The 16,220-nt window shown below is 34.6% G+C and overlaps 1 protein-coding gene across 2 annotated transcripts; it reads left to right on the top strand.

Annotated features, from left to right (window-relative positions):
• The first annotated feature begins 4,004 nt into the window (after nt 1-4,004).
• Nucleotides 4,005-15,146, top strand: LOC109532776 (probable ATP-dependent RNA helicase DDX56). Of its 2 annotated transcripts, none has more exons than XM_019897828.2 (9): nt 4,005-4,196; nt 11,571-11,840; nt 11,899-12,116; nt 12,351-12,611; nt 12,767-13,109; nt 13,173-13,267; nt 13,331-13,472; nt 13,534-13,734; nt 15,017-15,146. In XM_019897828.2, exons 1-9 carry the CDS (start codon nt 4,134-4,136, stop codon nt 15,089-15,091), a joined length of 1,668 nt encoding a protein of 555 aa, XP_019753387.1. In that variant the 5' UTR covers nt 4,005-4,133; the 3' UTR covers nt 15,092-15,146. The 2 variants fall into 2 exon arrangements, with proteins under 2 accessions (XP_019753387.1, XP_048525245.1); XM_048669288.1 differs by lacking the exon at nt 4,005-4,196 and adding an exon at nt 5,764-5,790.
• The last annotated feature ends 1,074 nt before the right edge of the window (nt 15,147-16,220 follow it).

Genomic DNA, 16,220 nt, shown 5'->3' with positions numbered 1-16,220 from the left:
CGGCTACATTCCTACCACGTTTGTACGATACACACAGCACAGGGAGATACAAATGGAGCAGAAGTTAATTAACTGAATACGAGAAGCTGCTTGATAAGATTGGATAACAAGGAGATTACAGCTTGTTTGGAGTTAACCATTCAAATGTTTGGCGTTGTACGGTTTATTTATAAACTCCAATTTAGAGAGGTTATGAGAACAGGTTGACATTTCCAAAGTTCGTTCCGTCATTCAACGATTCCTTTTGAGTTGACCGTTTATCCTTGTCTATCTTATGGTCAGTCTGTATAATTCCATGGTTACCGGAGTTTTAAATAATTACGGATCAACAGGTAATTGCGCAATGTTAATTAGGCAGATTACCTTGAAAAACATTGTTGCCGTATCTCTGATATAGTTTTTTGCAAATTTCTCAGTTTTTAATAACAATTAATTTATTTTACAATTTTTTCTGTACTCCTATAACAGCGCCAGACACCATAACACCTCCAGAGGAATGACGCCAATTTTGAATCACCCTGTATAAGCTGTGCCTTAGTTTTACGAAAATTTGTTAAATTTTTGCAACAATGCATTTAAACTTTGCAATCAGTGTTTTTGTAACTGTTAAGTATAGAACCCGATAAAAATCGAAAACGGTACCAGTTTGGATATAAATTCGTTATTTCGACGTCAATAAGACGTCCGGATTGAACGTCCTTTAACCTGTGACAATTTAATGTGACCTAGGACATTATGGCATTTACCTATTATATTACGGAGGTATTAGCTGCCCAAGACTGTCAAAATTACGACAGTCTGTTATCAACCTGACAACCAATTGATCCTTGGTTAATTCGGCTGCAATGCGGTTTGGCAAAACTGCCGTGCGAGCTAAACGAGCAGAATAAAAATATTACAATGATTTATTCATTAGATGAGAAACTCAAATGCGATATTAGAAACCATGGGTATGGCAAATTTATGCCCAATAAATGAAGACATGACATTTAAACAGTACCTATGCACATTTTATAAGCTGGTGTAACAAGAAAAAAATTGCAAAGTTTCAAGGAAGCAGCAAGTGTCTTAACTCGTTGAGTACAGTGCAGCAAGTAACGCATACTTCTCAGAATCAAGGAAAACACTAGATCATTTTTGTTGAATCTACAATTCCAGTCATTTTTTAAATACATTTTAAATAATTTAATTTTTTTCTTTTTTATAGGCGATTTCTGACAAGTTTATTGGAAGTCAGAGTTCAAGTTAAATAACTGTACTAGTCTTTGCAGTCGTGGTCTTGGTCTTGCAAAAAATGCATCGACGATAGAACAAAACCAAATGTGGCCAATACAATAATTCAATATTGAACCGCATTGAATCTGACCTCGTAGCCCTTAAATATGATGAATAAGAAAAATGGTCCGTTTTAAACGCTTAATCGAAAACATTAAATTAGAAACCAAAGATGTGAACCAAGTGTCACATAAATAAAACAGTAATTAAAATATTATCGATTCCAAACTTTTTCCCTTTTCTTTCAGATTACCTAAATCTGGAAGTAGGTGGTATATATTTGCAAAACAAATTTAACTTAGTCGTCGATATTGTCTACATAAAATTGCCTATTGATCGACATAATTAGTGTTTGTGCCCCTTCTGTTTGTCCAAGTACAAGCTGAGTTTGTCTCGTAGAGTAGCCCTTTTGACGGTATACAGGGTGTTCGAATAATGCGTTAGGAAATTTTTAACGGCGATTCTACATCGTCGTATAAAAAAATTCGAAATACGAATATTTTCTGACTTACAGCTTATCAAACTTCATTTTCTTTATTTTTATTTTTGACCTATTCTGCACATTTCTTCGTGGATCAAATTGAAAATCGGAACTGAGTTTCAGCTTAGTGATCTATAACTTTCTGATAAGAATCTGTTTCTACACTTTGCCACTAGATGACACTTTACCTGAAATCGAGATTTTATTTTTTTTTACTTTTTTGACACGCTAAATTTAATTTTAAAGATTAGAACGTACTAGACGAAACATGTGCTCTTCACAAGACTTTAAAAAGCTCTTCGTTTAGGAGCAAATCGACATCAAAGTTTTTATCACTCTCAAATCATTATCCTTGGATTTAATTGCAATCGCAGCAAATCAAGTCGTCTGGTTTTGAAATGTGCCAAATTTGACAATAACTACATTTTTCTGCTGCATTTGAATGCAACTATATGAATATTATCGATCCATTCTAATTTGGTGGTTTTCGAGCACAAACATTAAGTCTAAATTAAACAGTGACACAATAATTACTGAAAATTGTAAAATTTGGCACATTTTACAGCCAGACGACTTGATTTACTGCGATTGTAATGAAATCCAAGTATACTGGTTTGAGAGTGATATTAACTGTGATGTCAATTTGCTCCTAAAGGAAGAGGTTTTTCGAGTCGTGTGTGAAAAGCACATTTTTTGTCTAGTGTTTTTTAATCTTTAAAATCGCATATTACTTTTTGTGATATTTGGCTAGCCAAAAAAAGATATGCGAAAAATGAAAGTTGGAATTCAGATAAAGGACATCTAGTGGTTAGTGGACAAACAATTTTTTATCAGAAAGTCGTAAGATCAGTAAGCTTAAACTCTGTACCGATTTTCAATTTGATTCGCGTAGAAATGTCCAGAATCGGTCAAAAATAAAAATAAAAAATAGTTTATTACATTACAAGGGACGAAAGTCGAAGTTCTGCCACTGCTTCAAGTTGACGCCCGAGGCGAAGTCGATGGCGTTATGCACGCAGTGGCACGCCTTCGACTATCGCCTCGCGTACCGTATACTATTATTGAGCATGTAGAATCATCGTTAAAAAATTCCTAACGCATTATGCGAACACCCTGTATGGTCCTGTTCGCAGCGCCCCCTGTCAAAATCGAAGAAAATATTTTCGATAAATTATTCTCCCTTTTTGACTCTCAAGTTGGCCTAACCTACAAGGTCGAAGTAGGCGTTGTTTTTCTGACACGAATAAACTTTCCCCTCCCAGATATTAACTTCTTATTTGAAACATTTTTTCCTCGGATCACTCGTTTCCGAAATATTAAGTGTTTCAAGATTTTAAAAAACCACCCTGTATATATATATATATTAATATATCTGACGTTGGTATGTTATCAAATCAAAAAAGAACAGTTGATGACGGTTTCTAAGAAACGATACGTTGGAATTATTTTTGATAGACACCACCTTGTACAGCTCGAAAAGGTGCAATGAGAAAGTATTTTTTGTTTTTTGATGTGATTTGAACTAACTACAAAACTGAAAAACTAAAAAAAAACCGCAAATCCGAAAAATCACGTTTTGTAAATATTTCTAAAATTAAAATGTAAACTTATTTTTTCAAATCGCCATGTATGTGGCTTTCTGACTGCGCAATTATTTTTTTAAAATAATTTTTCTAATCCTAACCGACTTCATGCATCCTTATTTGGAAATAACTGCCAATCTTAGAAAATGTGAACAGTAAAAAGGCAAGCTATGAAGAAAATATTAAAACAATTAATATGTTTATATTATCAGTTATATCTTGATACATTTTTTAAAAACATTGGACTGAAATATTTTTCAACTGAATAGATAAGACCGAGCAATTTTTTAATTTTGAAAGAAAAGTTTGCTTATGAAAATGATGAAAACGCTTGAATTATTACATGTGTGTATATTTTGTTTCATCTCAGAAACGGATATAATAATTTTTTGTTAAAAATTATGCTGTGGTATTATTTGCGCAAATTGTCATGATTTTAATACCTGAACATTTGAACTGGGAATAATGAAATCTGATTTACATGTTTTATTTCTTTACAATCGTACCTTGTTTTGAAAACATGTAACACATACAGACATCGTTTAAGTTGCGTTTACCTATTTGAATTCAGTTTACGTCGTCATTGAAAGAGTGGTAACTTAGTTTCTTTATCTTTCACAATCTTCTTCTCATATTGGCACATAACCGAAAAAATTCATATCGAATATACTAACCTTACTTTTACGTAGTTGTTTACTACCATTACTACTCGTGCTGTGTGTTTGTCGCACACGTTGTGTTCCCTAATAAATTTTTAAATAAAGCTTGGAATATTGAAAAAACAACAGTACGTGATGGAGGATGAAGAAAAATGTGTACTCTTTCACGAAATGGAACTGGATGACAGAATTCTGAAGGTAGGCCTTTGAAATTGCTTTTGTCTTTAGATATAAAGAGTCCCATTCCAATGAATCTTCTATTTGATAAGAAATTTAAATTGCTCAGACACACATAAGTAGGTAAAAGTCAATTTAATAATAAACAAGGTAGTACTGCTATAGGTATTGGAAGAATATAAAATTGTTGGTATCCACAATTTATCCAAATATATAATCAATAGCAACAATTATATAATCCAAATTTATTACGAGCACCGATTGCATGTGAAAGCGTCTGGAAACATATTGTTGAAACAAGGTAAAACGTTCTATTGCCCAGCTGTATGCTATGCAACACAAGTTGTTCGCCTAAAATTCTATGAAAAGCAAATTTAATATTACAACAATTTATTACCTATATATTAAATGGAATATAAGCAATTATTATCACACGTGCCAGATATGAACTTTATGTTGTTGCCGAAAAAGTTCTATACAACATTGAGCAACATTTGAAGTTACATTACTCTGTACCTTCTCTAATACTTATTTGAAATGAACACAATGAAATCGAACATTTATTCGCTTAAGATGTTTTTGTGGGAAGAGACGTTTAAAATAACCAACCGTAGACATGGAATGTTTAGGTATTAATTGTACAGCTCTGAGTAATACACGTTTTTCTGGAAATAAATTTCTTCGTCTCAAATTTATATCTAATCTAAGATCTACTAATTTATATCTAAGGAGATGTAAATTCGTAATATGTATAAATTGGTTGCTTTCAAAAGCATATCTTCATTTCTGTGTTCTTGGACAAACCGGTTGCAAAACTATAGGCATTGTTGATTTTAGGGGGTAAAATATCTATTACTCGTTGAACAAGAAATTAATGCAGTAGTTGTTCTCTGATCATCTTATTAACAGTTTCTTTGCTACTTCTAACTGAACCCAATCATCTACTGCTCAGTTTTGGATGTTCTTTAATCAGATTCAAAATATTGGCTTCAGCCTTTGGAGATCTCAGCGTACTTGCACGACGATTGTTAATGGAGGCCTATTTAGTCCACAAAGACATTTTTCAACTCTGTTTTATTATTCAATTGTATTCTATTTAACTGGGATCACTGGGTTAAAGTATTTTGTATTAATTTTTTAAGTAAAAGACATAAAATCTCGGTGTGTGGTAACAAACTTATTTCGTTTTCGACGTGTGCAACGTAGAGCAGGTAGCCCCCTTTACATTTAATAAAAAAATTAAAGCATACTGAAATTCCTTAGCTAAAATAACTCAAAATGGGATAATGTGGCAACTACGCCAGTTTAGGTCTGGGTAAGGCTGTGTTGAGTTGCGTTTTTGAGTTGTTGCTGCCTTCTGAGTTAATGAGTTATTAACTCATTGGTTAATGACTAGCGGATAATACGAGCTTTCAAAAAGTTACCTCATTTTTTTTAAGTAACGTTTTTCCCGCAACGGAACTGGGTTACTGCGCCTGTGCGTTGGGTTGGCGCACTACGCAGGCATTACCAGTTATCACAAAATATTCATATGACAACTAAACGCGAATTGAACTCTCCGAAAATTCCAAAATTATTTTCTTTTGTAGACCACCTGTATATTATGTATATTCATGTAAGTTTTCCTGACTGTATTTCTAATTTGATTATAAACAATATTCCTGGGTTTCAGTCAGTTATTTATATATCACATTTTATTCAATTTTCCTAAAAACGTTTTGGTGTTTTTCCACCATGATCAATTTGTCTGAAACAGTCAGTTGTTAAAATATTTTGTCCATACATATACATGAAATACAAGAACACTTTAAAATTGTGGGCTTTAAAAAAAATAAAAACGGTTATATTATTTATTAGCACAGCCGGTCATTACTAATTACTAAAACACTGTAAAATTAAAATTCACTGAAACATTATAAAATTATTAAAACAAGTGTTAAATTACTACAGGCGGCGTCTGGACTTTTGAACTCGCGCATAGGTCGTCAAAACCAATGTGTTTATTACAAACAAATTAAGTCTTCTGAGAAAGTTAAAATTTTCGTAAACAAGCGCTTGATTGCTAAAACGCAATATAGTTTATTCTCTAGACATTCGGAGATTTTTGCAGTAATTCTGTGGACTTGTTCGACTGCCGCGTGTTGATTGAGAAAGCCAAATTGGTGGTCAGGAATTAATTTGTTCTTGTCGATGTTTGGTTCCAGAAAGTTGGTTCTCCAGTTGATATGATCGCAATTTTTCTATTGTGGATGTAGTCACAAAAAGTTCTGCCCCTGGGGTTTGAGAGTCTTGAACCAAACATTATATGCTTAGCATTAAAGTCACCTCCAGATATAAATTTGTTTCCCAGTCTTCCGAAGTAATTTTCAAGCTGTTCTTTTGAAATTTTATGTCGTGGGGGACAGTACTGCTGAGAAGGTTATTAGTCCAAGGTCTGCACGGGTGTTCACTTTTACATTTGTAGCCTGCATGTGTCTAACTGGTATGCTTCCATTTTATAGTATATAATTTGATTTTTGATGATAATTGCACTTCCTCCGTGAGCGGTGCCATCAGGGTGTTGAGTGTTGTATATAGAATATCCTGGGATTTTAAAGTATGTTCTGTTAGTGAAGTGGGTTTCTGATACTAGAAGAATGTCGATTTTGTTTGTTTTGAGGAAGAGGTCAACTTCGTCACGATGTTGGGCAAGTCCGTTAGCGTTCCAAAGAATTATTTTGAGTGTGTTATGGGGCATTTTTGGATATCGTCGTGAGTGGGTGGGTTAGAAGGTTAATTAGTAATGTTAGCTGATCAGCTTGTTTGGTTAGTATCCCTTCTAATCTGCTGAAAAGGGCATTTAGGTTTCCATTGTCTGCGGCAGCGGTATTGATTTCCGGAAGCTTGTTACTTTTTAAGGTTTCAGAGTATGTCCGATTTCTATGAGGAATTCTGGTTTGTTGTTCCTGGGAGGAAGTAGAAGTGGTATTAAATTTGGTGTTATTTTGTCGTGGGTTTRCATTTGTTCGACGATTTTGTTRTTTTTGTATTTCATTGTAAACTGTACAAYCTTTGTAGTTAGCARRATGTGATCCTTCGCATAGAACACAAGTTGCTGGAGAATTTTTGTTTTTAGTGCATGAAGTGGTAGGATGTTCGCCAGTACATTTGACACATCGAAAAGGTAGCGTGCAGTAGTTTTTAGTATGTCCATACCTTTGGCATCTTGTACATTGAACAATGTTTCTCGATTTTCTAGGAGGCTCAACTGTAACTACAGCGTTTTGTAAAAGCGTTATTTTATAGATGTCTTTGTTGTTTTCCTGTGGAGCAAGGTCAACAAAAATCAATGGTGTCCGATTTTTTGTAATTCTGCTTGGAGTATTAGACACATTCCTTACATTGTGTCCTAGGGAATTCAGATCTGTCTTATTATCCTCTTCTCTATCTTTCCAGCTTTAGTTGGTAGGTATGGTGAACCGCATTGTTCTCATTTAAATACTTTATAAGGTTTCGATAAGTATTTGTAGAATTGCAGTATAGCTTGATTTCGTTTCCGTTATTAGTTTTGTATCTGATATCTTCGAGTAAGTTTACATCACTTAGCTTTCCAAGAAATACGCTAATATTAGTTACATCAGGAATGTAGACAGGTGGCGGCTTAGGTTCATTTTTGTTTTGGGTTTTGTGTTATTTCAACTTGGATATCTGTGATTTCCATTTCATCGTCGTTTTGTGTTAAAATGGAAAATCTATTGCTTTGTTCTAGCGACGGATTTCGTTTGTGATTAGGTTCAGTGGGACTATTCGGTTGTCTTGGGCGTTTTGTAGGTGACTTTTTTATTGTTTGCCATTCGCTACAGCCATCTTTTCTCATGATCGTGAGAGGACTAATTTGAGTGTTTTGTGTTCTTTGAGTAGAAGATAGGTTGAGCCTTGCTGGTGATAACGGACTTATACTGCCGTGTTGAGAAATATTGATATTTGGTTCAATATAGTCAGAGTACGTAGTAGTAGTGTCATTTGGCTGTTTGTTATTTGCCATTTTTGTTTTATTTTAAATATTAAAATAAATATAAAGTAAACTGCGACACCCGAGCCGCAGAGTTTATTTTAAACAGGTAAATTCTTCGAATATTTTTATGAGTGTAGATGTTCGGATAAAAGAAAAAAATATATATATATATACGTTTGCACTGAATATACACACGTCTAGCACTGAATCTAAACACGTCTAATCAGTTTGAATGCTTGGCGTGGACTGATTGTTAATAAATGTTCGTATTTTTGTTACCCTGTCTACATATAATTTAAGTTTTTTCCGCTACCAACTCATTTTCTTTTGAAATTTTTTGCCTTTTCTAAAATTTTTGTCAGACATACAGTTTCTGTACAAAAAATATTTACAAATGTATTGTGTTGTTGCTTAGAACCAATACTTTACTTAAATTGAACAAATTATTTCGTACATTTAACCAACCGATAGTGTTTACTGTTTTTGGTGTTGAGCGAAGTTGCATAATAGGTGAATCTGAAGGCAACGATGCAAACATAAATTGGCCACTCAGATCACCCGATTTAACAAAACCAGATTTTTTTCTGTGGGGCTCTTTTAAATAAAAAGTTTGCTTTGCCCGTCGCTACAGAAGTCGAGTTACTGGACAGGATCTTTATTGCTGCAGATTATTTTAAAAACAAGCCCGACGCGATGTCCAAAGTACCTACAAGTTAAATTTTTTAAAAGAAATAATTTATGTCTTCGGGAAAACGGTTAACATTTTCAACCTTTGTTAAAATAATGAAATCAGTTCAATTATTTAGAATTAATACTTTTTCATGCTTTTTTGTCGTTCCCAATAATTAAAAATCTTAATTTCAAAGTATCGTAAATAATTAGTTGTACAGAAACTGTATGTCTGATCAAAGTTTAAGCAAAAAAATGTAAAGGCAAAAAGTTTCAAAAGAAAATCATCTAGTAGCGGAAAAAAGTTAAAGTATATATACAAGGGGTAACAAAAGTTCAAACAATTATTAGCAAACCAAGCGTCATTTTTAATATTTTTACGCATAAAAAATATTACGCTTACGTCAGAATACGTTCGTTTATGTAGCAAGTGTTGATTTAAAAATTAGTGAAAATTGTATAGGCGTTTAGAAGTAATTTGGAAAAAACTATTAATTTGAGAACTTTGGCGCCCTGCAGTGGCAAAATGAAGCAACATTGGATATAGGTAACTAGTTTTATGTCATTGTGCAATTCTGGGAGAAATTGATGGTAAATTTGATATAGCATGTCTTATACCCGTCTCCAACGGTTTAAAATTTATTTGCGTTTGTTGTTGAATGATCGATATATTGAGCCGTTCGAAAGTATCGCAGATTGCCGTTTCTATGGATAGATGGATTGACAGGTTGGCAAAACCAACGAGTCGCCGTCAAGTGTCAGTGTGGCCTTAAACAGTCTTTTACTTTTGCTATTAAGTCTATAACATAAAACAATACTTACTCACTTTTAATATGTTTCTATTTGTTTAATTGGCTTGCAAAAACTGAGTCAAACTAAACAAAATAAGTAAATTTGACTAGTTAAAGTGTAGTTGTAATTTAGCCGCCAGAATGAAATCGTCCACTCGCGAATGTTTAGAAATAATCAAAATGTATTTTGAAAACGAAAGTTCTGCTAGAGATTCTACCCGCGTATTTAATCAGTTAAATCCAGACAGAACTATTTTCATGTCTTATACCTACCTGTATTCAATCGTTTTATTTTTATTTGTAATTGTATAGCCTTACTGAAGTACTTACTGAGTTATCTTTAGTTGAGACGTTAGACAATTTTAGTGAAACATTGTCTTTAGTGATTCCTACTTTAAAACTCAAAATTCTTGCAATAATGTCTGCTGTGAATAATTAATTCTACATGGTAAATAATAGAAAATTTGCTACATTTTTATAATTTCCTTAAAATTAAATAACTCAAGTATTAAACTTGAACAATATTTATTAGGCAAACATATGGACTTCAATGTTGTAATAAATGTTGAAAATGGTATCCGTTTCCTTCATACAGTAATGAAGATTTTGCTCAAATCTTTTGCGGACATTTGCCAAGTTATCTGAAGTTATCTTTGTGCAAAGGATTAAAGTTTGGGGACCGCGGCGGCCACTCAATAGAACTTCGTCTACCAATACACCGACCAGGAAAGGTGTGATCCAAAAATTGGCTTACATGTGCTACACAATAGGGTGATGTGCCATCTTATTGAAACTGGTTATCGGCGTTTTATATTATTTCCGTAATTATTAAATCTGTTGTATTTTCCAGCAATATTATTAAGTACTATAATATTATTCCCTAAGCGTTAAGCTTCTGAGGATGTTGCGAATGAACTTTTTTAAGTAATCGAGGGCTCGAGTCACTCGAATAACAACAATAATGTCTATTATCAACCCGGTGTAAATAGAATGTGCTTTCATCTGAAAAGAAATATTAAACATCAAATGTCTATTGTTGAGCAACCATTGACTCATTTATTCAATTTCCTATTGTAATCATGTTCATTGAGTTCATGCTCAAGTTTTATTGTATAAGGATGAAATTTATGACTTCAATTTGGAAGATCCAGCCAGTTGACGAGTACCTACTTTGGGTATTGTCAAGTTCTACGTGTCCCAAAACCGCTGTATCAATGGCATTGTTCTTCACCGTTCGAATTGGATTGTGCAAAACATTAGTCACAGGTCCAGATTCTTCAAACTTCCTGATTAATCTTCCCACATACTTATCGTTAATAGTTCTGTCTGGACGTAACTGATTAAATAAACGGGCGGTAACCCTGGGACAACTTCAATTTTTAAAATAAATTGTAAATATTTCCACTCTTTTATGAATTGAAAATTTTATTATAATGTTGTACATGTAAGATGTACATGTTAAGTTAAAAAAAGTTTAAATATAAGCTGACACTTGACGGCGACTCGTTGTTTTTAATAATCTGTCAGATATCCATAGAAACGGCAATATGAGATTTTTCGAACGGCTCAATATCTCAATCATCATTTGTACAACAAACGCAAATAAAATTAAAAGGGTTGGACATGGGTATAAGACATGTTCAACCAAATTTACTACAAACTTCTGACAGGATCGAAAAATAACATATTATTGGTAGGTTTATATTTAAAAATCAAAAGTGTGACGTAGTATCTTGTTTATGAAACACTCTGTATAATGCAATGAGAGTCAAAAAATTGTCCCCTTAAAAATCAAAGTTGACGGTTTCCTGTCAGTCTACAAGGGGAACCATTAATAGGGGTGCGACCTTCTCGTTGGCCCACCCTGTATATGAAGAAGCTAATAAAAAAATACATTTTGTTTATACTTGCTATGTGTTATACTATAAAACTTATTAACAGGCTATTGAAAAGCTGGGATGGGCAAGCCCAACTCTAATCCAGGAAAAAGCAATACCCCTTCTTTTAGAAGGAAAAGATGTTTTGGTGCGAGCCCGCACCGGTTCCGGAAAAACGGCAGCTTTTTCCATACCTGTTATACAGAAGATTTTGAATTTGAAGAAAACATCCACTCAGCAAGACACTAAGGCTCTAGTATTGGCGCCCAGTAAGGAACTATGCCAACAAATTTACAGGGCTATTAAGGATATTAGTATTAAGTGCTCTAGAGAGGTAAAAACTTTATTAATCCCAAAGTTTTTCCCATTAAAAGAAACCGTACTTTTCCCAGGTTAGATGTGTCGACATTGCACCCCAGGAAGACCTAAATATTCAGAGACCTCTGCTGATGGAGAAGCCTGATATTGTGGTCGCTACACCTGCCAGATGCTTGCAACACATGTTGGCGGGAAATTTGAATTTAAAGAAATCCTTAGAAATTCTTGTTATAGATGAAGCTGATTTAGTATTTTCCTTTGGCTATGAAACAGAAATAAAACAACTATTAGAGTAAGTATTTAATAAGATAATTCGATTTTTGTGTTTACTCACTCTCACCTTCGGTGAAGATATAATTTCATATCTCATAATAATTCAATATATTCAATAATTTAGATCTATTAGATCTGCAAATTTAAATTATGAAAAGCGGGATCGAAGAATTTCAAAAGAGTACTTTTCTATTAGCATTTTGTTCGGCAATTTTTCGGTGTATTTATCACATTATTGAATTTTATTTTGTAGAAAGTTACCAAATATATACCAGGCAATTCTGTCATCAGCTACATTAAGTGAAGATGTCAAGAGTTTGAAAAAGATCGTATTGCACAATCCGGTTATTTTGAAACTTGAGGAACCCGATTTGGCGCCGGCTAGTCAACTGACTCATTATAATCTTAAAGCTGAAGAAATGGACAAAGCTACCATTTTGTACGCTTTACTTAAATTGCATTTAATACGAGGAAAAACGATAGTTTTCGTTAATACTGTAGACAAATGTTATAAGTAAGTATCTGTGTTTTTTTGTTTCAGATTTGTATGTTGTTTGTTAATTATATTTTTCGTTATTGTTTTCAGTTTTAGTAAAAACAATTGATATTTTATATTAGTATTTTAGTCGAACAGTTTAAATGATAAGCATGACCATAAATCGTTTTTAGGCTAAAATTATATTTAGAACAATTTGCCATACGCACCTGTGTATTAAATTCAGAACTGCCCAGCGCCATAAGATGTCATTCCGTAAATCAGTTCAATCAAGGAGTTTACGATATTATAGTTGCATCTGACGAAAAATCTTTGGAGCAACCCAGTAACGAAGGTGCGCCAGATCTTGTTGGTCACAAAAAACCTAGCAGATTTCAGCGAAACAAAGACAAAAATAGCGGCGTATCAAGAGGAATAGATTTTCAATGCGTTTCCAATGTCATTAATTTCGATTTTCCTTTGGATGTGCAGTCTTATATTCATAGAGCTGGCAGAACTGCGAGAGGAAATCATCAGGTTGGTAGATACATCTGCTATTAAGTGGGAATTTTTCTAGTGTTTTCATCTATTATTTTTCAGGGAAGCGTATTGTCTTTTGTGAGCATCAAAGAAGGCCCTCTGTTAGATAAAGTTGAAAAGTGTCTTAAACAAGGCGAGGACATTTCAATATTTAGGTAACTTTCTAATATTTACTGACCGTGTGTTGCTAGTTTATTCTTGTTTTGTACTGCTTTCAGGTCCTACCAATTCAAGTTAGAAGAAGTGGAGGCTTTTAAATATCGAGCCAAAGATGCATGGAGAGCAGTTACCAAAATCGCCGTTCGCGAGGCAAGATTAAAAGAGATCAAGCAAGAAATCCTTAACTGTCAAAAATTAAAGGCAAGCATACGCTTTATTTTACAATTTTATTGAATGGACATTGATTGTTGGTATTTTATAGAGCTACTTTGAAGACAATCCAACAGATCTTCAAGTGCTTCGTCACGACAAAGCGCTACATACAGTTAAAGTACAGCAGCATTTGAGCGATGTTCCTGATTATATTGTGCCACCAACTTTGAAAAATCTTGCTGGCTTGAACAAGAAAACCAAGAGAAAACGCGATCACAGCAGGTCGGCGGATTTGAAAGCCAAATTACAGGTACGTTTTGGTATTTAAATAAGTTAAAGATGAGTTTTATTCTGCTGATAAAGCTGGCGATTTTTTTATGCAAACTAGTTGGACGAACCCAATATTCAGTGAGAGTGTGAGATAATATTTCATAAATAGTTCTAGGTTTGCGTGAATTGAATTCCTTACCCAGCGCGAACTCTCAATCTATGTACGAACAAATTTTTATTTTGACATGCTCCTTCAATCATACATGGGATATTAAATCTTCTTCTTCTTGTTATTATTTGTAAAGACCGTTTGGTCTGTTTATTTCGTCTGGTCAATGTTGTTGATTCTCCTGTGATATAGATGTTCAACTATTTTTTTCATTTTTTCGGTGGTTTTCCGATGGGTCTTTTAACAGCTGCATTTCCATTCGGCACAATCTTGGCTACCCTTTCGGGGTCCATTCTTTCTACATGGTCCCGCCAGCATCTTCTGCGCTTTCGTTCCCATCTGATACATACTGATACATCCTCCACCTTGCAGGTCTGTCTTATTGTTGCGCTCCTCACTCTATCCCGTTGTGTTTTTCCCGCTATTGACCTTAGACTTCTCATCTCTGCCGTTATTAACATACATTTTGTTTTGTTTGTGTCCGCTCATCGTCTCATACTTAAGCATTTCGTTTGTTATTTTATCTGGGTCTGGTGATTTTCTGTGATTTTCTGTTGTTTTGTTTAATATGTAGTTGTCGATGTTGTTGGGCATGATCCATAGATCCGCTTGTTCTTCGATGTTGCACAGACTCTTGAGGTGGTTTGTCCTTTCCTCAACGGTAATATAGACTGCGATTTGGTCGTGAACTGGTTTCTTCTGCGATCTAATGAGCTTCCATATTCTCCGTTGTCCTCCGTACCGTTGTATATCGGTGGAGAACTTTTCCCAATAGTCTTTTTCGATTTGAGTTATTTTAGCATTGGCTCTGTTTCTTACGGCGACGTACTGCTGTGGCGCCCAAACTCTCCACATCACACTGAAGCTATAATGGCATGTACTTGCTTTTTCAGTAAAGGCAGTACCATGACCTCAACATAATTTTTATTGCTTTTATTTCAGTTTAAAGTTCTATACCTCTAAAAAACACCCTTTACAAGTATATTAAATATAGAATAGGATTTATTGTGCTGTGAAGGTGATTTTAATTTATTTACGCCAATTATCAATTACCCTGATTATGATTACTATTGGTAAATATAGCTAACGATAGATGTACTAAGATCTATCTGCTGCTTTATATTGCTTGTTTAATATTATGTTTTATTTTTAGGCAAAAAAGAAAAACCCTCTAGCAAGTATGCAGTTTGAAGGTTTCAAAAAGAAAAGGAAGATGCTTAGTTATTAAAAGTTTTCTTTTTAAGTTAATGTAATGTTTTTTGAAATACAGTTAAATAAGTTGTGAATATTAGTTTTCTTAGACGTTAAAGTGTTGTCCTTTCTCCCAGTCCCATATTTTGAGATACAGCTACATTTCAACGTGTGCATGGTGGACACTTTTAAATGGAAACTTCTAGTTCTATTAGACATGGGTAAATCAGTGAATTTTCGGGAGTTGGCGCAGTTGTGACGAAATGGCTTGTTCCGCCAACCCAACGCACCGGCGCAGTTGCCTTGCAGTCGCTCATTTGTTGCGGGAACACATTTTGCATCGGGTTTTTAGAAAATCCCAAGTTCAGAGTTGGGCGTGCAGTAAAGAATAATGCGCTCTAAATGTCTTCAAATTATTTTAAAGCTTAAAAGGTTAATTCAAATCGCACGAAATCCTAAATTTTGCGCCCTTCGTAAATGTTGATTTGAAAATTAACGATTTCACGCAACTGCATACTCTTCATAAAGAAATTCCCAAGTGAAACCAGTAGGAACTTGGGAGATTGAGATTATGTAGACGTTTTTTTAAATAAAGTCTGTAAAATGGTAAGCACAGTACCATCGTAACCGGAGATGAAGCCACAATAAAGGCATTAGAATCGTACACAATCAGGTCACAATGTGTGCTAGATTGTGTAAAAGAACTTACAACCCTGGCCGGGAGCTCAAACAGAGTAAAACTCACTTGGGCAACTGGTACGAACAGGGGCAAAGAAAACGAGATTGCTGCGGAACTTGCTCAGGCAGGGACCGAGAAATCACTGACCAACCAAGAACCTGCTTGCGGTATATCTCATGCTCAAGTTAGGGTGGCAGTTGGGCAGTGGATCGTGGAGCAACACAGAAAGTAGTGGGAGGAGACACCGCGACTCCATACCGCAAAGCAGTTGGTGGGACCTCCACAACCAGTACGTAAAAAAGAACTGCTAGGTCTCAGCAGGCAAAAAATAAGGAGGATAGTGGCCTTTTTAACAGGACACGCCCCCTGCAACCTCTTCAGGATGGGACTGGGCGATCAACCGACCTGCAGGGGTTGCGAATTAGAGGACGAAACTACTCTGCATGTTATGTGTCACTGCACGTCATATGCAACAGGTAGACGAAGA

Source organism: Dendroctonus ponderosae, unplaced genomic scaffold (assembly GCF_020466585.1).
Source record: "Dendroctonus ponderosae isolate FM_Combo_2020 unplaced genomic scaffold, Dpon_F_20191213v2 Dpon_F_20191213_1, whole genome shotgun sequence".
Lineage (NCBI taxonomy): Eukaryota > Metazoa > Arthropoda > Insecta > Coleoptera > Curculionidae > Dendroctonus > Dendroctonus ponderosae.
The sequence above is the reverse complement of the archived record's forward strand: the minus strand, read 5'-3'. Positions and strand labels throughout refer to the sequence as shown.